This window comes from Protopterus annectens, chromosome 16.part0 (assembly GCF_019279795.1).
Source record: "Protopterus annectens isolate FY-2018-M chromosome 16.part0, PAN1.0, whole genome shotgun sequence".
Taxonomy (NCBI): Eukaryota; Metazoa; Chordata; order Ceratodontiformes; family Protopteridae; genus Protopterus; species Protopterus annectens.
Genome location: NC_056750.1, coordinates 144,828,247 through 144,852,892, shown reverse-complemented (window position 1 = coordinate 144,852,892; position 24,646 = coordinate 144,828,247). Strand labels below are relative to the sequence as shown.

Sequence of the window (24,646 nt, the reverse complement as noted above, 5' to 3'; positions counted from 1 at the left end):
TGTTATTTCATCAAAATAAAAATCATTTGAGTAAAAAAAAAAAAAAAAGAAAAAAAAGAAGGGTTAGTCCATAAGGAAATCCTATCTTTATTAATAAGAATGTAAAGAGTTTTAAACGAAAGAGCCTGAAGTTCCAATATTCTTTTTGCTGAAGTTATAGCTACCAAGAAAACAGTCTTCCATGACAGATATTTTAGATCAGATTTGTCTGATGGTTCAAAAGGTTTCTGTGTTAAATCTTCAAGTACAGCTGTTAGATTCCAAGGCAGTGATGGGTCTTTAACCAGAGGTATCAGAAGAAAGATGCCTTTCATAAAAGCTTTACACAATCTAGAGGAAGCCAAAGAAAAAGATGTGTTCCCTGTATGAAAATTAGAAACTGATGCCAACTGAAAATTAATTGTAGAGAAACTTGCTCCTTCATTATAAAGGGTTGTCAAAAAATGAATAATAGCAGAAATCGGGGCAAAAAAGGCTCAATTTTCTTATCTGACACCCAAATGGAGAACCTCTTCCATTTGCTCTTGTATACTTTTTTGGTAGAATATTTTTGAAAAGCTAAAATAATGACATACAATGGATATAAAAAGTTCACACACCCCTATTAAAATGCCAAATTTTTATGATATAAAAAATGATACCACAATAAATCATTTCAAATGTTTTCCCACCTTTAATGTGACCTATAACTTGTACAATTCAATTGAAAAACAAATCTGTTAGGGGAAAAAGCATAAAGAATAAAAAACGTATAATAAACTGGTTGCATAAGTGTGCAGGAAAGCAGCAGCATCAAGAAAACATAAGCCTGGACAGTGATGTGATATAAAGGAACTTGAGCAGTACAGAGTGTATACATATTTGGGAAGTGATGAAGGATAGACAATAAAACATGAACACGTGAATGGAAAACCTCTTCCATTTGCTCTTGTATACTTTTTTGGTAGAATATTTTTGAAAAGCTAAAATAATGACATACAATGGATATAAAAAGTTCACACACCCCTATTAAAATGCCAAATTTTTATGATATAAAAAATGATACCACAATAAATCATTTCAAATGTTTTCCCACCTTAATGTGACCTATAACTTGTACAATTCAATTGAAAAACAAATCTGTTAGGGGAAAAAGCATAAAGAATAAAAAACGTATAATAAACTGGTGCATAAGTGTGCAGGAAAGCTGCAGCATCAAGAAAACATAAGCCTGGACAGTGATGTGATATAAAGGAACTTGAGCAGTACAGAGTGTATACATATTTGGGAAGTGATGAAGGATAGACAATAAAACATGAATACGTGAAAAAAACTCAGTAAAGAATATTTTAGAAGACTAAAATAAATAGTGAAATCAGCCCTCACATCTAAGAACAAAGTCCAGGCTATAAACCAATTTGCTCTTCCTGTTCTAACTTGCAGCTTTGGGGTGACTGACTGGCCCCAAAATGTACTGTATCAGTTGGACAGGAAAACAAGAAAAATGCTTCAAGCTTATCAAATGATACATAAAAATCAGTACATACCAATATTATATGTCCCTGTTCTGAAGGAGGTATGCGCTTCCTCAAAATTGATTACATGTACAGCTCTGAAATCATAGGAATGCATGCATATCTGATGACCTCATCAGATCCAAACATAGTGAAAGTTCTGAAACATGAAGAGAACAAATCTAGGATGACTTGTCAGCTTAGTTTAGCAGAAGCATATCGGAGTCAAGCAGGAATGGAAACCAAACAAGAAATAAATAAAAATCAGACAGCAACTGAATTTGTCAGAAAACGAAAGAAAGAATATAAGGAGAAGAATCAGATGAGAAGGCAAGAAATGTGGAAAAGGCAAAAATATAGTTGCAAGTACACAAACTTCATGGAACACCCTCATGCTGAACAGGATCTGACACAGGAATGGTTAAGAAATTAATTTAAACCAAAATATGAAAGGTTAATATTAGTAGCTCAGAACAGTGGACTATGTACACTTAGGTTTACAAAGCCCATTGAACATGTAGAAGAAACAGACAAACGCAGGTTCTGTAAAACAGAACTGGAAACTGTTACATATCTGGTTGCTGTATGTGATACACTAACGGCACAGGGCCCGTATACTGAAAGGCATAATAATGTGGCAAGACTGTTGGACAGTGCAAACATTACAATACTGAAGTAGCTGAGAAACATTGGAATCATAAAACACAAAGCATTATAGAAAATGATGATGTTTATGTCACATGGGATCACTCATTACCAATGGTTGAAAAAATAGAGGTGAAAAAAACATATAGCAGTCCATGAAAAGAAGACAAACGTAGCACTGATCATTGAAATTAATGCTACACCCAGTGATTATACTGTCTTGCGTACAGAGAAACACAAAGTCATAAAATACCAGGATTTGCAGGCAGAAATAAGGGCAATGTGAAAGAAGGATACCCAGACAGTTCCAACAGTAGTAGGAGCAATGGATGTCATAAAAAATAATTACAGCCTTATTTAGATATGCTACCAGTACATGTAATTATGTATGAATCACAAGAGGAGTCAATTCTAGGCACACTGCAGGTGCTGCGAAGAGCAATTTTGGTTAACATCAAAGATTGAAAAAATATTAATTTCATGAACATTAATCATACCTTGACTTAGGAATGGGGTCCACACCCATTAGAAACCCAAAAGACTTGGAGAAATTAAACCAGTAGATTCAGTATTTAACAGTCTTGCTTTATCCTGAAAGCAAGTTCTTCTGTTACACTTGCCACAGGTAGGAAATAAAACATGAAAATTAAAAGGTGGAAATCACATGCCAGGACCAAGTTTCTGCATCAAAGATTATTTTCTGCTGATACAAATGGACCATGAACTGGAATGTAAATGAACCAAAATGATATCAGCTGAATTACTAACATTGAGAAAAATCCGACCCAAGTAGAGAGAAAAGAATGGAAGCAACAGTCCTTTTATTCTGATGCCTATGTAACTGCTGTTATGAAGAGCAGTGATCAAATAGTTACAAGAACATGACTGAAAAGTGCAGTCCTCCTTGTTGTATGGCAATTCTTCTTCTTCTTCTTCTTTCGGCTTTTCCCGATTAGGGGTCGCCACAGCGGATCATGTCTGCTCATGATTGGCAGTGGAGTTTTATGGTGTCGAGTTGCCAGCCCGTCGCCCAACCTTCCACAGAAGGCACACACTCACACCTAGGGCCAATTTAGAGTGTCCAATCCATCTACTGCATGTCTTTGGGATGTGGGAGGAAACCGGAGTTGAGAACGAAAACATTTATTCAACATTGCTAGTGTTTATTTTGTGTGGTGTTGCTATAATTAAACTGTTCGTGATTTACGTTCTAGGTCCGAGGTGCTTTGTACTTGGTTATAGTAAATTTTTTTGCACCTTCCGTGAATTTGTTTTACTAGGAAACCGGAGTACCCGGAGGAAACCCACATGACCACAGGGAGGACAGAAGGTACCCCAGCCAAGAATTGAATCGCAGAATCTCTTGCTGTGAGGCGGCAATGCTAACCGCTGTACCACTGTGGCCACCCTCCTTGTTGTATGACAATAAAGAGCTTAACTATTTGTGTAAAAATGCAACTCCATCAAAAGAGATCACTGCCTTTGTTGTCTTATAGTAACCACAGTGGATGTTGTATTCAATCTGGCAATGCAAGTCTAGCATGTGTACAGTGGGCCCCCAACACAGGAAATAACACAACTCAAGACAACTCAACTTGCCTTCTGTGCAATTAGCTTTTGGCAAGCTGGCACAATAACCCTACCAGCATTAGTCCCAGGGTGTTATCCACCTCAAAAGTCTTTGTGTAAAAGGTGATATACTTCACTACATTTTGTATATTGTATTTAATGTATTTATTTTAACACTGTTTGCCATTGATTATCTTCGTAAACCATGACATTTTCTCTCTATCTGCTCAAGATTTCTCCAAAAAAAAAGCCAAAGGGTACACTTTACAGGCTAAAACGTCAGTTAATAGAACTAATTATACACCACTGCACAGTGTCAAAACATCCAGTAAGACATTCTCACTGAATCCTGTGTTACAGATATCATGACAGAAAAAATGTTTACACATGAATAACCATGCACAAATGCATTACTAAAAAACACAACAGCGAAAAATCAGATATCTGGCACTGAAGTAAAAAAAAAAAAAAAAAGACTTCTTAAACTCAAAAGACCCAGATTTGACTCCAACACCCTCTACTTACATACTCTGCGACTATAAGCGATCAGCTGAGCAAGCCAGTGGCCATAGGTCACCCCTAAAAACACATTTACTGGATCTTAAACAAGAAAAAAAATCTAAATAAAGTAAAATAGTAGGGATTTTCAGGAATATATGTTCTCATCTGTGAGTTGAGTATGTCAAAAGCAATTTTTCATTCTTGCACCTTCTTTTCAGCAACAAATTCAAGATAATTACAGACTTTTCATATGAAATATGTCTTCTACTATTGTGTCACTTTATTTCTTTTTCAAACAGAATTTAGATATGTGAGACAAACCATATTTCATAAACCATTCAAGCGAGGCAACACCATCAGTAACTTGTAATACATTAACAATTAGTAACCAACCAGAACATTAATAATACTTAAAATGATTTATTGTTCAGCCCAAGGTTTGCAGGTCGAGTTTTCTGCTGTAATCCTAACAGAGTCAGGACAAATATGAAACAGAAAGCATGCCATTACCTTATTGTCAGGTGTCACTGTGGAATGGCCCCTGCTCTGCCCATTGCTGGAAATGAGCACTGGAGACTTCATCTGAAAGATTCAGAAGAATGACAGAAAGCAGGAATGAAAAAGTACAGGTACGACAGTATTTCCAAAACAGATCTTGTTGTCTCCTGCTGCAGGACAGAACATACAGAGACTGGTGCCTATTAACACACAATGCTTTCTGTACCAGTTTTCAGAATAATGCACCTGGGAAAATCATTTGGTTATGCAAGTATCTGAACCTGTCACACCCTAAAGTACACAAATACTAGAGTCAGCAGTTGTGTTAATACTCTGTGGGCAGCAGACACATCAACAATGCATCTGAAAGCTGGAAATGAAACTGGCAGACCCAGAATCTCAGAAATTTCCTGAAAGAACAGAAGGCTGGGATGTGAGACTAGGAACTCTCTACACCCAACAGCCATCCTCATCTCATGGATCTATTAATGGAAGTAGAATTTTCACTTTCAGCAAAAAGAACGCATTTTTAGTGCCACTAACCTAAGAGGATCCATCATTAGTTGCCATTTCATATCTTATTCTGAAACCATGAAGAAACATCTGCTATCTCTTGGTGAAGTGACACTCACGGTACTGCCCTTAACAGCTGTAAACTTGGCGACTGTTATTAATATTGTTGTTATCAGTAGTAGTAGTAGCAGCAGTAGCAATACTATTTTTGTTTCCAGGAATAGACTGAGGGGAGGTCTACGGAGAAAACCTTCAGCGTGCAAAAGATAAGTTAAAGAATTAGAAAGACACAAGTTATAGTTAACAATATGCAAGATCTCCACTAGCATCACTATACTGCAATAGCTACACTTATTAATACTACTGCATAGCTACTTTGAAAGAAAAATATGGAAAACCATTCAAAATACTAAACGGGTTATATATACCTACATTTCAGAGCTATGTGTAAATGCTGAGTGAGGTTGGGTGTAGGAGCCTCAGAATGTGCACACCCCTTGAATCTGATCTGCCATACCCACTTACAGCATGCAAGTTGATGCAACAGAAAATAAGTCCCCATTCACGATGGTGTGAAGCCTACTGAACAGACAAGTACTTCTGGGAATGACTCAGACCTCAAGTTGGAAGGATTGTGATTTTTCTGTGCAAGTCCCATGTTAATGTTCATACACTAGCCTGAAACAATTGGATGAACACCTGGTCCATTCTCCAAAATGCATGACCCCCTCCATCTAGGTAATACCTGAGCTATGGATGCAGGCCCTGGCTGTGAAGGGCCATATCATTCCTGGTTTCTGCTGCTGTAGAATGGGTCAGTTAAACTTCCAAAACCACCTTGAAAAGGAAACATAGGTTATTTATGTCTCTTAAACAGGTGATGGCCACAAAAAACAAACTTCAACATCACTAACCTACTAGGAAAATATAACCCTGTCTAACATGAAGTTCAAGTTTTACAGCAAGGAAGGGCTCTTCAAAGGTGGACAAAAAATGCAACAATCCTTTAAGGAACTGCTCAACAGCCAGTGATGGAACACAGTCCTGCCTTCCATGACATAATGACACAAACAAGCAGCTAAAACATACATTGTGACCATGAATTAACTGAGGCCCAAGGATTACAAGCATCTGAGGCACGTGAAGACTACATATAAGCTAACAAAACAGGGTGGTGTGGGGAATCACTCTACCCAGACTAAGAACTGTTACCACATAACAGGTTAAGCCTGCAAGTGGAAGGTTTGTTTATAGTTAAAATAATTCAGAGGCCTCCCTCTTGCAAATCTGGGTGTCTATGTCAACCCCCCCCCCCACACACACACTTACATCAATATTTTTATGGGGAACTTTGAGAGGCTTTGTATCTACCTGATATTTTTTTCAAACAGTGCCATAAAGTATGTCAGCTACACAGATGATTTTTGTTTGTCAAGGTGATCTGAGAAAATTCTGGAGATTTTTTTGAGCTACTTGGATTCCTTGGAGTATAAGATTTGCAGCATCTTTGAGAAATTCGTCTGATTTTTCATTTCACATTAATGGGTGCTTCAATGTAAACTGTAAAGACTGGGTTATACATAAAAAAATAGAAAACCAGCTGTTGTTAAAATACACTGCATGCTTCTAGTCACAGCATTCCACATCTCTTCGATTCTATCCACTACAGAGAACTTTACAGTGCTAGGAAAAATACACCTAATTCATTGAATTTACAAATAATAAAGACACACACACACACACACACACACACACACACACGCATACATATATATATATATATATATATATATATATATATATATATATATATATATATATATATATATATATATATATATATATATATAAAACTAGGTTAAGACAGATATGACTAGGTTCTCTGAATGGTGTTGAAAGAACAACTTTGAAACATGAACAAAAAGTACTGAGACAGGATACAGCAACATCACTTAAAACAGATGCTTCTGTGACAAAATACACTTTTTTGATAAGACGTGAAAGAGTAACGAGAAATATGAGCGAGCTGGCAAATGTAACCATTTTACTATGTGTTCCAAGATATGGCTGCTAAAAAATTCACCTCAAGATTTATCTTAAAAAACATGCAGCATTGTTCTGACAGTAAGTAAGGCAGTCAGGAAATCGCTGATGTATTACATATTCCCTGTGTAAGGGGAAACAATTTAATTCAAAATAATGTGTGTATTTCAGTAGACAGCAGGCAAAACAGGGAGTTGAAACGATGCTGATTCATGCTCTGACGTTATTGTTTACTGGTCAGCACCGTCTGCTTTTACCGCAGATACGATGTTAACAGAGCCTAACAGACACTTAATGTTAAGGCTGCATATCTCACTATTGTAGTGCAGAACCAGGATAGGATTTAGACTTCTTTTTTGGAGTTTAATCAGAGTGCTCCATGCACTACATGTTTTGTTAACTACTTACAGTGTAACTAAAACAATGAGTACCAAGGTCACACAGAAAAACTAATCAGTAAAAATGAAAAGGAAAATCTAGTCAAGCTACAGTGGGCCGCTGGGGCCCATTTTCAATGGAGTTCTGGGGAGAAAAGTTCCAGAAAAATACAGATAGATAGTGAAAGGAAGCACAAATCCATGAAATACATTTCAAATAAGATGTAGAAACATAGTAATTACTCACTTACATATGTTCCATAGTTTAAATCAAATTGTACACAAATGCATGGTAAATGCTTATTTACATATGTTCAATAGTAGAAATCCAATAGTACACCTTTCTTGCTAGACTTTCTACTGTGTGATTCCTTGAAAGCTCTTGCATCACAGATAAAATGGGATATATGCAAATGATCCCTTAAGGACATCAGGTGTTTCAGCTACACGGCAGTCTAGTGGGGTTTGGCTTTATTGGCACTGCCATATAGGTGAAATACATGATGCCCTTAAGGGGTCATTTGCATATATCCCATGTTATCTCTAACTACTTACAGAGGTTTTTCACAGTTTTTTTTAAATGTTAGTGTTAGAATACTGGCATATTGTTATTTCATATTCTCCTTTATGTAGAATTATTCCTAAAAGGCAATTTTTCCATTTAAGAGGAGTTGGAATTTGTGCAATATGTCGGCTTCTCATGTTCTGCTTTTCTCGGTATTAGTTCATCCTGGGTGATCTCCCTTTGGGGACTATTCCTTGTGACAGATGTAAGATTTGTAAAAGAGCCTTGTCAACTCATACAGGTTCATAGGAGATTACAAGGCTAGCCACATTTAACCCGAATTCCCAATTTTCACTAGCTAAGTGAATGAAGTTCACAGAGGTATGAGCCTATGCGATACTGGCCACCCCAGGAGTAAATTTACGATTACTCCTCCATTGATCTAGGTTGTGCATGAAGAGGGTCAGGGAAGGGCTTTGATTCACATGAATAGGAAAGCTTGTCCCAGAGAAGGGTTATTCTCTGAGAGACACAGCTCTCTCTCTCTAACATGATTTATGTCAGAGACAAGGTTAAGATCCCTATTTGTAACATTTCTATCAGGGCTGGATTGGAGACTGCCCTGTAGGCCAAAAGCAGACTGCCACTTAGTAGTCTGCAGGAGGCAGAATACAGTGGTAGGGCTTTCAGACTTTCCACATAGGACTTGTGTTTTATACGCTGCATCTTCCCGATGAGAAACCTCTGGGGTCACTCCAGCTGTTGCACATGTCTGGTGACGTACATGCAAATGGGCACACTGTACTCAATTATTGGTCTGATAAGGGCCGAGTACAATGGAATTGCAACGTTCTTTAATCTGAATGCCATGCCATTAGTTATATTAGTCACATAGAAGGTCTTTCTTATCATTGTGGACACATGGTGGTTACTATCAACCTGAGTACCCAGATCACAAACCACTGGATCAATCATCATTCTACGTTAATCCTTTCTGCTGTATATCAGTATTGCTCAGAGATTCAAAGATTGCCCCCAATTTGCAGTCATCTGCAAACTTGGTCAGTCAAAGGCCATCTACATTTGCCTTGACTTCTGAAAAATAAATACTAAACAGGAGAGGGCCTAGTACAGAACACCGTGGTACGCCGCTGGTATCTGACCTCTTACTAGAGATTAATTCACCCACTTTGACAGTATTTGTCCTGTCAGTGAGCCATCTGGCTACCCACCTGCTGATATAGGGTTTATGCCCAGTTGAGAGTGTTTCTCTACAACACCTGAGTGGGGAATTGTATCAAATGCCTTGGCCAGGTCAAGGTAGGCAGTATCCAGTCATTCCATCATCCATGGCCTTGGTAACCCTCTCAAAGATGTCAACCAGATTTAACAGACATGATCTACCTTTAACAAATCCTAACTAGGTTGGGTCCAGAGTCTGGAGATTACCTATATCCTTGTTGATAAGGTCCACGATGATTCTTTCCATGGCCTTACAAATGAGGCCAAACAGGCTTATGTGTCTATAATTCCCTGGGTCAGTTGATAGTCCCCCCCTTGTGCATAGGAAGAACTGTTGATGTCCTCCACTCAGCTGAAAAACAGCCTGTCTGGAAGCTGTGGTTAAATAGGGATCCAAGTGGGTCTGCTAGACCATGTTTTAAGTTACTTAAAGGGAAACTGTGATGGTGTCAGGGCCCATTGATGCCTTGTTTTTAGCCTTACAGAGTGCAGAAATGACACTGCTCTCTGAGATACTAAGTTCAGGAATGGTGGCAGGTATACTTTGGGGGACGACCGGTGGGAATGGGGAGGAGATGAAGTTTGATCCAAATCCATCAGCTAGCAGGTTGGATATTTATTCTGACTGAGTATAAGTGGTGCCATCCACAACCAGGTGTGGGCATAGCTTATTCCCTCTTAAGATTTCAGATGTGGTTAAAAAATGTTTAGTGTTTTTCCTTGGCTAGGGAGGCTATTTTTGATTCATAACTTCCTTTTGAGGACTTGACTAGCTCTCTGATTTGTTTGCTTAGATGAGTGAGTGATTTCTTCCTCTGTTGAGCCTGTTCCTGCTTTTTCTGGACATTTGTTTGTTTCTTAAGTTGTACAGCCTGTTTAAACCAGAGGTCCACCATGGTGGTTTATTTTTCTGACAAGACCTGGGTTTAATCCAGTCTGGTACTGCCGATTCTTCACAGCTGCTTAAATGGCTATACAGGGCATTGGTGTGACCTCTGCATAGGAGTCTGTGCTTTCTGGGTTCAGTGGAGCTCTTACATTTCTTACGTCATTGCTTAATAGGAGACTGTTTTGTGGTCCAATCTTACCAAAGAAGGCATTGCACTGGGGGGGGGGGGGTTAGGCTCCCTCCATGTTAGTGAGTACTATATCCAGGATATTTGAGCCTCTAGTTGGTGTGCTGAGTAGCTGTTCTACAATATATGTAATAAAAAACTCCAAAAACCTCTGAGCCTGCATGTTGATAGTCGTGTATGTTCCCCACAAAATGCTAGGAAAGTTAAAATTACCCATGAGTAAGATACTGGCTGCATGGTGAATGACTCCTTTAAGTCCAGGTACGCATTATGTTTTTCCTGGTTCGTGGTGAGGTACGCATAGCTAGCAACGTGGTAGGGGATTTTGCCTATGGTTATAGTTGGACATGGAGTAGCTTGAAAGAGTCGTACTGTTTGACTAGTCTTGAAGTGTACTTATCCCTTATGAAGATGAATACACCTTCTCTTTGGTTCTTTCTTGCTCAGTTGGTGGTCTGTATGTATGGAAGGCATTTTAGTCTTAGACAGCCATGGTGCTTTCCGTGGCTTTAAACCATGTCTTAGTAACTGCTCAGATGTCAGCATTTTTCAAGGTGAGGAGTGCTTCTAGGGAGTGCAGTTTCTTGTTTAGACTCCTAGAATTGTGTAGCAGTACCTTGAGCTTATCAATAGAAGATTGTGTTATGTTAGGAGGTTGATTACTTTGACAATGCCTTAAAAAAGGTACTATAGGGGGTGGCTAAAGCCTTTGCCAGTATCTGAAAGCCTAGAGAAGACAGGTGCAGAGTGTAGACCATCTCTGGAAAAACAGTGTGGCATGTTGATCATGTCCTCCCAGACTGACAAATACTGGATCCCCTTAGACTGACACCAAAAGTTAAGGCAGCTATTAAAGGCAATAATTTTTTGTTTGTTTTGTAGCATCATCCTTGTTGAAGGTAGAATACTGCTTATGACTGGGCTCATACCTGCCTTTGACACAAAATATGGGAGCTCAATCATGTCTCTTTTCATATAGTCCAGGGAGGTACATCTCCGCTCATTCACACCCACATGTGGCTAAGTGACTACAGTGCTTGTGTGATCTGATGGATCCTGGCACCTGACAGACAGCTAACCACAACTTCTCCTTATCCAGCCAGGTGAGGGGGACATCTGTGTGTCTCAGTATGGAGTTTCCTATGAGTTTCCTATGACCAGTATGTTAGGTTTGGTGGTGTTTCACCTTATGGGCTTGTTTGTTGAGAAACTGGTGTGTGTATTATTGTGTGTTGTGTTTGTCGTTTGTTTGTTGTGTGTACATGTGGTTTCTGAAGACAGCATTTGAGAAGCCTCTAAGATCTGGTAAGTTACTAGTGAGTACCTCTGCATATGTGGGGTTGTGTGTCAAATCCTTAATGTGGGAAATGATATGTGTGTGTGTGTGTGTGTGTGTGTGTGTGTGTGTGTGTGTGTGTGTGTGTGTGTGTGTGTATGCTGACAACCTGTTTAGCATTTGATTTGTTTGATTTGTCTGTATGTGAGAGCCTTGCCTCCATTTTCACAGTATAACTATCTCTCACATATAGTATTTGTTTGTTTCATGATTAAGTGGTTGTCAGTATACATGAGAATCTCTACATTGCCTCAGAATGCCCAAGTCCATCAGGCTGACTACAGAGATGGTAGGAAACTGTCCATCCATAATATCACGTTCTTAGTATGAGTTTTATCAGGGAAAGGAATGGACTGTGCTGGTAAGCACAGAGACTTTGAGTGGGAACTATACTTTGTGTAATCTAAGGTTAAGCAACAAAGTGATGCTGCTCAGCATGCAAATTAGTTGCTCCTAGAGCAGGAGGGGGCTGAGTATGGTTTCAGCGAGTGATATTCTAGGGAGATTTTACCTTCCAAGGTGTTTGCGTCTATGCAGGGCACTGCTAATCGCCACTGTGTGAAGAGCAGCTTCACGCAAATGCAAGGCAAAAAGGAACAGGTTTTAAGCTACCTACCAAACAAGAAAACACACAATAAAACTTCCACTAGCAATTTCCAACTCAGATAGGTTTAGATCAGTACACTTCTGCCACAAGGATGCAGAAAAAAACCTTCTTAATGTAAAATGGCTGCTTTGGAGCTAAGATGCAAGACCACCACACAATGTAGATACAATAGCCCTGACTATCTGACAGAATGCAATAAGTGCTCCAAGCAGCAGTAGAACACTACAGTTTTTGTTATTTAAAGTGCAGCAAACATCACAGCAAACTAATAAAATGCAATCACGATTATCAAAAGAAATGTTTCTATTGATAATCTTACCAGTAATACACAGTAGATGTATTAAAGCATTTACATTCAAATAAAACATTTAGTTGCATACAAACAACTGCATTGTACATTAAAAGATACAACTGTTCACACACAAAATGGTACATAGGGCAAACAAAGAGGTCTTTAAAATACATATAATGAAACACTGGGCAAATGTCAGGAATCAAGATCTAATACTGTAGCCATCCACTGTGTACCCTACCATCAGGGCAGATCACAAGATACTTTGATCAATGTCTTAGGTATTCTGGCTATGCATACAGGCACTGTCTTCTTCTTTCGACTTTTCCCAGTTAGGGGTCGCCACAGCGGATCACCTGTCTGCTCATGATTGGCAGTGAAGTTTTACGGAGTTGAGTTGCCAGCCCGGCGCACAACCTTCCACAGAAGGCACACACACTCACACCTAGGGCCAATTTAGTGTGTCCAATCCACCTACAGGCAGTGTAATACATCAAAAGCAGTACTAAAACTAATCTTTAAATATAAAGCCTATTTGAATAATGGTTTGAATGATGATTTTGACTGGAAACCTTTACTATAACTTAATAAAAGGAATTTATTCATTTTTCTTCAGCTGGTTAGCCTGGGGCTACCTCTTTGCAGTCTTAATTTTAATTTTTTTAATTAGTGACTGCATTTCTACTGGTTGTTTGTTTTAAATGTACCTGTCGTCTACATATTCATGTGCATATGCTTCTGATTAATACTCCCATGAAAACAAAATGCCAAGGCACCAGGATTTTTGTGATAAAATGTACTCCCGAACTTTTCTTACCTGACTGTTGTTTTCTTCATAAGGTTGTGTTTAGTTACTTACGGTCTACACCAGAAGTCAGGTCCTGAGGTGGAGTCCCCTGCCATCTAACATATGAACATAGGAATAGAAGTGTCTCTCGTGCCATTAGGGACCACAGAACTTGGAACCAAGCTCTTCCTGGGCATTAAGGTAGGATGACCATGAGCTCTGTCCCATGAGTCTTGCTTAACCGCTCCTTTTCCCTTACCACATTGACCCACTTAATTCTTCCTTAGAGTGACAGCCAGGCACACGTGAGCGTGGGCGACGGCCAGGCACACGTGAGCGTGGGCGACGGCCAGGCACACGTGAGAGTGGGCGACGGCCAGGCACACGTGAGAGTGGGCAACGGCCAGGCACACGTGAGAGTGGGCAACGGCCAGGCACATGTGAGCGTGGGTGATGGCCAGGCACACGTGAGCGTGGGTGATGGCTAGGCACATGTGAGCGTGGGTGACGGCCAGGCACACGTGAGCGTGGGCGACGGCCAGGCACATGTAAGTGTGGACAACGGCCAGGCACATGTGAGTGTGGGCGATGGCCAGGCACACGTGAGCGTGGGTGACAGTCCTATAGCCAGTTTGCTTCTTGGCTCAAAAGCCTCATCAGCCCATTTGTTCCACGAACAGAGATTAATGATGGGTGGGATGGAGTGGGCCAGTCTGCAGGATCCACTGGATGTTGTCCTCTCCTGAAGCTCCTAATCCCTACGGCAGCTACCTCAAACTCCACAACTGCTGCCTACCTCAGGGAAGTATGCATGCATCCACACATACACTATTACCCAAGCTGCTGTGTGCAATGCATCACCTGGCAGCAGGTTAATGCTCTACAGGTATTAACATTCAACAATACTCATAGGTGTCATTTAAGCAGTTATCCACATCTGTACATTTCACTATTCTTAACATCATATGGGCAAGTACAGTGGTGCAGCAGTTAGTACTGTTGCCTCACAGCAAGAGGTTCTCTGGTTCGATTCTCAGCTGGGGTGCCTCCTGTGTGGAGTCTGCATGTCCTTCTTGTGTTCACCTGAGTTTCCTCTGGGTGCTTTGGTTTCCTCAGACATTTCTAAGACATGCTGCAGGTGGATTGGACATTTAATTTGGCCCTAGGTGTGAGTGTATGCATGTGTGTACATTCTGAAGATGTTTGGGTGCCAGGCTGGCAACTTGACACCATAAAAAACTCTAATGCACTCATTCTGTGGACCTATGATCTGCTGTGGTGACTCTTAACAGCACCAGCTGAAAGGACATGATGATTATTAACATGGTGTGCTTGGATTCATGTTCTAATATTGATACTACAGTGCAGTACACAAGAGAGCATACAATCTGGCAGTTAGTGTTGCTCTTCCTTGTTAGTGAGGCTCCTTCCCGCATCAAGGTTACAAGGTTTGAATCTTTCCACCCTTACTTGCATAATGTGTGACCTTGAAAAAGTCACTTAACCAGACTGTTTTGGGATAACTAGGAGTTGGGATTTTGGGCTGGACTTCTTAATTGTTCTCTTGGAATGCATACTTACTACATGCATACTTATGAACCAAAGTGCCATCCTTTGGACGAGTTGTTAAATAACTGTCCCATCTGATTGGGCTAGTAGAAGTCTGGGTATTAAAGATCCCCATGGCACTTGCCAAAACAGTAGGTAGCTCTTTTTAAGATTCACAACAAAAAGAAACAACTTTACACCAGCATTTTTCACAAAATTAGTGGAGATTTATATAACACTTGTCAACATAAATTCACTTTAACAAAAGTATTTCTTTCTGCATGTTTTATTTTTTCAGTCTAGGGCTACATACAGCAGAAATGCATTTCAATTTAAATCCTCCACAATACATATAAAATCATTTTATCTCTGAATTCACTGTAGAATTTATGTAATTCATAATTAAGCACACACTCACTGAATTTGAAAACTAGGCCTTTACATTCATTAGTTAATTTTTTTTCTAGCATAGCCCAGAAACCTATTTTTCTTTCATATTTCAGAAAAATATGAATTGCTCTTCAACACATCCAACCATAAAACACAGTAACTCCTCCTTCATTTTATCATACATTTAAAAATTTTAAGAGCAACATGAAATGCGTCAGTCTCCCAGCAAAGCCTGCTTTGTCTAACATGGTAACAGCTGGTTGCCAGGGGACAAAGTGACTGTGGCATTGATTTACTCTGGTTTTAAGTGCCATTATTTGTAGAAATCTAATGAATTACTGGGTGCAAACTCTTCATAGCCAACAAACAGTGGAACGATTTGCTGCATTCAATATTTTAGCCCTTTCCCTCAGATTTTCATGAAGTACAACTATATAAGTTTTGTGCGTGCCACCTCAAAACACACACACACACACACACACACACACACACACACACACACAACTTATTTATTTAACTACACAGGACAAAAGGACACAGAAAACACACAGCATCAAACATGAAAACCAGTAAATCTTTCCCCTTACATAACCCTCATGCATACACACCAACCACTATAACCTTTTCATTCATTTTGCTGTATCTCCTACTTACAAGCACTTACAACGATGAGCATTCAGTCATAGCAGTAGTCTGCCAAATGCACTTTTGATATTTTGTGCTTTCAGTGTTTTTCATCACCCAAAAACATTTTAGTCAAATGTGCTTTCAATATTTTAAACTGTGACCCTAAACACAATATAAAAGATAATGACAAAGATGAATACACCCACCAAAGCAAATGCCTCTCTCCTAGTCTGAAAAAAGTTTATGTAATGTCCAAATGTGAAAAGCAACAAGAGGCAACCACCGAACTTAAAATAATCCAGTCTCGTAGTTTAAAAATGTAAAAAGTCTTTATTTAACGTGCACTAGGTAAGCGCTTTCACTGCCAGCTTCATCAGACCGTAAAACTTTTCAAATACACAAACAATTGTTTAAATAGCAGTCATGTGACGTTAAACCAATCATCCTATTAACTTTTAAAAATACAGAGTTCTGTTTATATATTATTCTAAATTTCTAAGTTTCTAAGACACTCACTAACTCTATATATAAAAAAATAATAATAATACAACCAGCCTATTTATTTATTCACCATACAAATAATCAATTGCTGAACTATAAGCCAGTTTTAATGCATCTTATTTAAAGAGTTTATTCTATGGCAGAGATGCATATTTTGTAGCGGATACTTGATCTAAATAAGTTCCATTGTCCATTCTGTGAAGTTAGTAATTCCGCCAAAAGTCTATATAATCATGGATGGAGATGTTATGAACTTTATTAATTTACATAATATAATCTATGCACTACTATAACATTAAAAAGTACGATGAAAATAAAAATAAAAATAGTGGAGTTTTATATCATATCATGGGACTAAATGTATGAAATATGACAACAGCACTGTGTGATGTCACTCCGACTTGGCGTCAGTGTACATCAAATAATACATTATGGTTCTTATAAATGCGAGGGATATATATATATATATATATATATATATATATATATATATATATATATATATACACATATAAGAAAACATATACGGGTTGCTGTGGTCCACACATATATATATATATATATATATATATATATATATATATTCTTATTAATATGTTTAATATAGCCTCAGTACAATTGCAGCTATAAATAATGTGACTCGGGCATAAGAATTTATGCTGTAGTTATAGAGAGTATATAAAGCCTTACATATATAATGCCTTGAACCTTATAGATTTACTAAGTACAACCAAAACATTACTGAACTTTATGTAGTATGACTTAGGCAGGAAAACTTGTGCCATGTCATATAAAAATATAAAAAATATATAAGGATATAAGAACATAACTTCATCACAGTAGAGCATTGTATCGACCTATCACCAAGATGTATCAAAAAATAGTCAGGCACACTGATGTTCCACTCACTAGACTAAACAAGGAGAAAGTTACTGTCAGCTGCCTGTCAGGTGCCAGGATCCGCCACATAACGCATGCACTTAGGTCACTCCACAATAAGTACAAATATGACACTGTCATTGTCCATGTTGGTGTAAATGACCTGAGACGTACCTCCCTGGACTACATGAAAAGAGACATGGAGGAGCTCTCCGATCTTGTATCCCAGGCAGGTATGACCCTAACCCTGAGTAGCATCCTGCCATCACCCAGAATGATACCACAGTACAAGGACAAAATGATTGACTTCAACAATTGGCTAAGCTTCTGGTGTCATTCTAAGGGGATCCAGTATTTGTCTGCCTGGGACGACATGATCGACAGTCCACGATGCTTTGCCAGAGATGGCCTGCACCTGTCGCCCTTAGGATTCCGGATACTGGCTAAGTCTCTTGCCACCCCTATAGTGCCTTTGTTAGGCAAGGTTCAAATGACAAATTCACCACCGTAACAGGTACAAGCAAGCAAAATCTGAGGGTAATGCTACTCAATGCTAGAAGTCTAAACCTCAAAATGCACTCACTCGAGGCACTCCTTAAAATGGAGAACATTGATATCTGTGCAGTGACAGAGACCTGGTTCAAAGCTCCAGAGAGCACCCCTGCATTACCAGGCTTTAATTCATACCACACCTTTCGGCCACCTAACCCAGAAAGAAGCACTAAAGGCGGAGGCGTGTCCATATTCATTAAGGATATCCACACCTCCAGGCTAGTTGCACAGCATAATGCATCCGAGATTATCCAAGTGCAACTAACTCTGGGCAAGACCGCAATCCAAATTGTAGCTTGCTACAGACCCCCCACCATGTCCCAGGATTCACACTCCTCATTTCTTGATACACTGGAAAGTATTAGGGTACAACCCAACAGCCTAATAATGGGCGATTTCAACTACCCCACCATTAACTGGGAAAACTACTCATGTACCAACTCTTTTGCTCAACGTTTTCTAGAATTCATAAATTCCAACGCCTTGGATCAACTTATTCACACCCCCACCAGGGGCAGCAATATCCTAGACCTGGTCATTACCAACATGGGAAACCGGTGTTCCACACCAGAGGTCAATTCCTCATTGGTCAGATCCGACTACAAGCTTATCAGCCTAGACATCCACATCCCACCCCCAGCCCCAATTAGGGAAACCATCGTAAAAAACTTCTCAAAAGCCAACTTCACACTTAAGACAGAAGTGGCAAACTTCATGACACCCATGCAGACGGACAATAGAGGTATGACTGCCGAATCCTAAACAAATGCACTTTATAAGCACTTACACGAGTGCATGGATCATGCTATCCATAATAGAACCAAGATGTTATCCTCCAAAAAAAGGAAGCCAATCTGGTGGTCCTCTGCCATAAACAAACTCTACAACAGAAGAAAGAAACTGTTGCAAAAAAGAGTAAAATCCCATGACTGGAGGAACTCCCTGGTCAACCTCAGTAAGAAGATGAGATCCCTCATAAAATCCTCCAAAGCTAGTTACGAAAACAAAATTGCCACTGACTCTAAAGACAACCACAAAGCATTCTATAGCTATGTCAAGAATCTAAATGGGAACACTCAGATCTGCTCTGAGTTACAGCATAATGGCACTAAATATACAGAACCAACTGATATCGCCAACATCATAGCAGATAGGTTCAGTGCTAACTTTACCCCCCTCTCACCCCCTAGAGGACCCATCTCTATACCGGAAGAATGCAAAGTTCCTATAATCACGACTGCACAGGTAAAAAAATACATTCTCCAAAGCCAAGAACACAGCATCCATGGGACCAGACAATATCCCAGGCTGCGTTCTACATGAACTACAGAATGAACTGGCACCCTACCTAAGCACCATGTTCGATCATAGCCTCACCTCAGGCTTTGTACCCACTGAATGGTGCACCGCGACAGTTATCCCACTCCACAAAGGGGGAGCCACGACGGACCCTGGGAACTACCGCCCCATTAGCCTGACGAGCCTGGTCTGCAAGGCCATGGAATGTATCATCATGGAACTCATAAACAAAGACATTTGTAATCTCCAAACTCTGGACCCTACTCAGTTTGGATTTGTAAAAGGCAGATCATGTCTCCTAAACCTGATTGACTTCTTTGAAGCAGTCACCAAAGCCATAGATGAGGGTAAAATGGTTGACACAGCTTATCTAGATCTCGCCAAGGCTTTCAACACCATCCCCCACTCTGGAATTATAGATAAGCTCACTAAACTAGGTATAAATCCCTATTGTCACAAGATGGGTTGCCAACTGGCTCACGGACAGAACCCACACTGTGAAAGTAGCGGATTCCAAATCCGACATCAGACCAGTGACAAGCGGAGTACCACAGGGTTCAGTCCTGGGTCCTCTCCTGTTTGGTATCTACTTCTCTGAAGTGCAGGCCAACACAGAAGGTCTGTGGCTAACAAAGTTTGCAGATGACTGCAAACTAGGAGCCATAATCGAAACTCCTAACGATGTGGACAAACTACAAAAGGGCCTCACTGAGACAGATACCTGGTGTCAAAGCCATGGCCTGAAGCTCAATGCCAAAAAGTGTATTGTCATCCCTTTGGTAAAAACTCTGTACCCATGAACTACCACATAGCTGGTAGTCTACTTAATGCTGAAAATGTGATAAGAGACCTTGGGACACAGGTGGACAGTAGTCTCTCCTTTGATAATCACATCGCCACAGTGGTCAGGAAATCCTTCTACGTGGCTCATCTCATCACAAAAGGATTCTCATCCAGAAAAAAAGAGGTCATTGTTCCCCTCTACTCATCACTCATTAGACCCATTATAGAGTACAATGCCCCTTTTGGTATGTACCTCACAAGACATCTACAACAACTGGAAAGACCACAGAAATACCTCACAAAGACGATTACTGGCCTCAAACAGATGCCCTATGCAGACCGTCTCAAAAAGCTACAGCTTTACTCCATTGCATATCGCCTACTCGGGGATGATCTCTGCCTAACATACAAAGCTATGTCAAACCCAGAGCTGTTGGACATGCTCCACTTAAAGAAATCCCAATCCCTCCGAGCTACACGCTCTAGGGACCTTAACCTTGTCACCACAATAAACAGAACATGCTGGAGGGATAGATTCCTGTCCCAGAGACTTCCCATACTCTGGAACAGACTACCTATCTATGTCAAACAGAGCTCCTCATTAGCACTCTTCAAGAAAAATCTTGATGATTGGATGGGAAATGGGAAATTCACCCCGGGGATCACTTCTGTGGCTCTGCTCGACAGGGGCACAGGAAAATAATTTTCTTGGGTGGCGAAAGCCAGGGTACATTTTTTGGCTAGGCTTGTATGGGCCCTAGGGCCGATAGCCTAGTACCTACCTATGAACCTATGCACCTATATACAATATAGTTCATGAAGATGTTCAGCTTATGCAAGTTACTATAAACTACAAGCATGCACCAGTAATGTGCTTCATATCAAGCTTGCATATAACTCAGTATCTAACACATCAAAAAGCTGAGTAACCATAAAACAAACAGTTTGAACAGTGGTGAAGCAAATAAATCAAATTAGCAGGGAATAAATCTAAGTTTTAAGATATACAGGACATGTTAATGAGATAGCAAATATGTATATGGCAAAGGCCTTCATCTTACTTAATGCTGACCTGTCTAGTCCTTAAAATAGGTTTAATAGAGGCCCTATCATTGAGGCCTTTGCCTTTATCTTCTCTCATTCTAATAATTCAGTTGACTTCTTTGTTCTCTGTGGCATTCCTCACTTTACCTTTCCTGATTATAGGTTGATATACATCTATAACCATTAATCTAAAAACATGCTCACTGCCATTAAACTGTACATGATTAGCTAGGGCATTGTTTTCATATTTTACCCTAATGGCATATAAATGTTCCCTCATTCTATTTCGGAATGCCCTATCGGTTTTACCTATATAGAACGAGGAACATATTTGACATATTGCTAAATAAACCACATGCATGGTACTACAATCAGCTGATACTCTAAAGTAATAAATTCCCTATTAATCTGATTTATCTTAGCGTAAGCTGAACATCTTCATGAACTATATTGTATATTTTTGATACATCATGGTGATAGGTCGGATACAATGCTCTACTGTGATGAAGTTATGTTCTTATATATTTTTATATGACATGGCACAAGTTTCCCTGCCTAAGTCATACTACATAAAGGTCAGTAATGTTTTGGTTATACTTAGTAAATCTATAAGGATCAAGGCATTATATATGTAAGGCTTTATATACTCTCTATATTTCCATGAACTACAGCATAAATTCTTATGCCCGAGTCACATTATTTATAGCTGCAATTGTACTGTGGCTATATTAAACATATTAATATATATATATATATATATATATATATATATATATATCTGTAGACCACAGCAACCCGTATATGTTTTCTTATATATATATATATATATATATATATATATATATATATATATATATCCCTCGCATTTATAAGAACCATAATGTATTATTTGATGTACACTGACGCCAAGTCGGAGTGACATCACACAGTGCTGTTGTCATATTTCATACATTTAGTCCCATGATATGATAATATGATAAAAAACTCCACTATTTTTATTTTCATCGCACTTTTTAATGTTATAGTAGTGCATAGATTATATTATGTACATTAATAAAGTTCATAACATCTCGATCCATGCTTATATAGATTTTTAGTGGAATTACTAACTTCACAGAATGGGCAATGGAACTATTTAGATCAAGCATCCGCTACAAAACATGCATCTCTGCCCTCACCTGCAGATTGTGCAGGTGAACTCCAAGTTCTAGGCCTGAATGTACTGTGAGCTCTGCCCCTGCCACGTCTAGATCTACCCCTAGACTGAGAATCAGAAGAAGGGTAGGTCCATCCCTTAGTAGGCCAATTTCTACTAAACTTTGGAGGTTGCACCTGCAAAAAATCTTTAACAGTCTGCATGGACTTAGCCTTGTCTTCCATTTTCTTCAAAACCGACTCCACAGGGGGACCAAACAAAACTTCAGACTGTAAAAGGGCATCCAGAATTCTAGTCTTAACATGCTCGGACAAATTCTGATCCTTAAGCCAGGCGTGCCTACGAAGAACTGAACCAGTGGCAGCCACCCTAGAAGAGGCCTGTACAGCATCAAAACCACACTGCAAAGAATGCTTACCCACCTGTAAAGAGACATGCACTAAATCCTGCAATTCTTTACACTCTATGCCCTCTGCCAAAGCATCCACTTTAGATTTTAGCTGAGAAAGGAGGAAATTCTGATATTTCAACATATGAAACTGGCAATTTAAAGCCCTCATTGCTAAATTAGAAGAGGTATACACCTTCTTACCCCATCTATCCAAAGCTCTAGCTTCCTTATCTAGAGGAACCGGATTCTTTACAACAGAAGCTCTAACACCCTTAGGCCCCTGACTAATAGTTTCTGGGTCCGCCCTAGGACTCTTATACAGATATTTATGAGCCTCAGGCACCCTGTAATACCTGTCCGGTATCTTTAAATCTTTAAATAAGATGCATTAAAACTGGCTTATAGTTTAGCAATGGATTATTTTTATGGTGAATAAATAAATAGGATGGTTGCATTTATTATTTTTTTTTTTTATATAGAGTTAGTGAGTGTCGTAGAAACTTAGAAATTAAGAATAATATATAAACAGAACTCTGCATTTTTAAAAGTTAATAGGATGGTTGGTTTAACATCACATGATTGCTATTTAAGCAATTGTTTGTGTATTTGAAAAGTTTTACGGTCTGATGAAGCTGGCAGTGAAAGTGCTTACCTAGTGCACGTTAAATAAAGACTTTTTACATTTTTAAACTACGAGACTGGATTATTGCAAGTTTGGTGGTTGCCTCTTGTTGCTTTTCGCATTTGGACATTACAATATACAAGATCACAAATTCAACTACAACATGCTTTTAGGATACGAGACTAAATGGTACCACCCACATGGAAAAAGGGAAAAAGTACAGTTTTGTACCTACCATAAATGTAGATGTTCGAAGATCCACATTGCTGCAGTCCTTACAAATGGGTAGTCCGCTGTCCTCGGTCGGCCCGAATACCAAAGTATTAGGCTGACGTCGGTCATGGGCGCTCAAATCTGACCTCAGAGCGTCAGGGTATAAAGGCGCATGACCGACGTCATATCCTCAGTCTTTTCTTGCCCCAGATGTCAGAAGGCCCTAAAAAGAAAGGCCACAGCCCAAAAACAGGATACCTCCCAAAAACATGCCCAACAACAACCATCACCCAAACCATATAACCATGCTAAACTACAGAGGGGAAGGAGGGAGGGTAAATTGGACTGCAGCAATGTGGATCTTCGAACATCTACATTTATGGTAGGTACAAAACTGTACTATGTTCTTCATCTCACATTGCTGCAGTCCTTACAAATGGGTAGAATCCCAAAGCAGAGGTAAAGGGAGGATGGCAAAATCATAAAGCATTAGGGGCTGCTAAAATGCCCTGTAATATTGCAGTGGCAAATCCAGCCCTAGACTTAGAATAAAGAGGAAGGTGGTAATGCTTGGAAAAAGTATGTACTGAACTCCAAGTGGCTGCTTCCAAAATATCTTTGTAGCTACCCCTTAGAAAGGCAGTAGAAGTGGCAGTAGCTCTAGTGGAATGAGGTCTGATTCCAGCCGGAATCTCCTTACCATGATGGGAATAACAGAAAGAAATACAAAACCCAATCCATTTAGAAATAGTTTGTATTGAAACAGGTTTTCCCTGAGAACCTAAAGCAAAAGAAACAAACAACTGCTGAGACTGCCTGAACCCCTTGGTTCTGCTCAAATAATAACGTAACTGCCTGTGAATATCCAAAGTATGCAAAATCTTCTCCCCTTTATTTTGGGGGTTTGCATAAAAAGTAGGCAAATGAATAGTTTGGTTCAAGGCCACACTAGAAACCACTTTAGGCATAAAGGAAGGATTAGTGCATAAAGATACCCTATCCTTATTAAAAATCAGGAAAGGTTCCACTGCCATAAGGGCCTGTAATTCAGAAACCCTTCTTGCAGAGGTAATGGCCAACAAAAAAGCAGTCTTCCATGATAAATACTTTAACTTGGCAGTAGCTGCAGGCTCAAAAGGTTGTAGAGTAAGCTTTTC

At 39.5% G+C, this 24,646-nt stretch overlaps 1 protein-coding gene across 1 annotated transcript in view; it reads right to left on the bottom strand.

The window, feature by feature from the left end:
- Positions 1-24,646, bottom strand: part of LIG3 (DNA ligase 3) — a 1,243,614-nt gene that overhangs the window by 252,473 nt on the left and 966,495 nt on the right. The window contains exon 21 of the mRNA XM_044058542.1: positions 4,719-4,790. Coding sequence (XP_043914477.1) covers positions 4,719-4,790 — 72 coding nt within the window. The remainder of the gene's footprint in view (positions 1-4,718; positions 4,791-24,646) is intronic.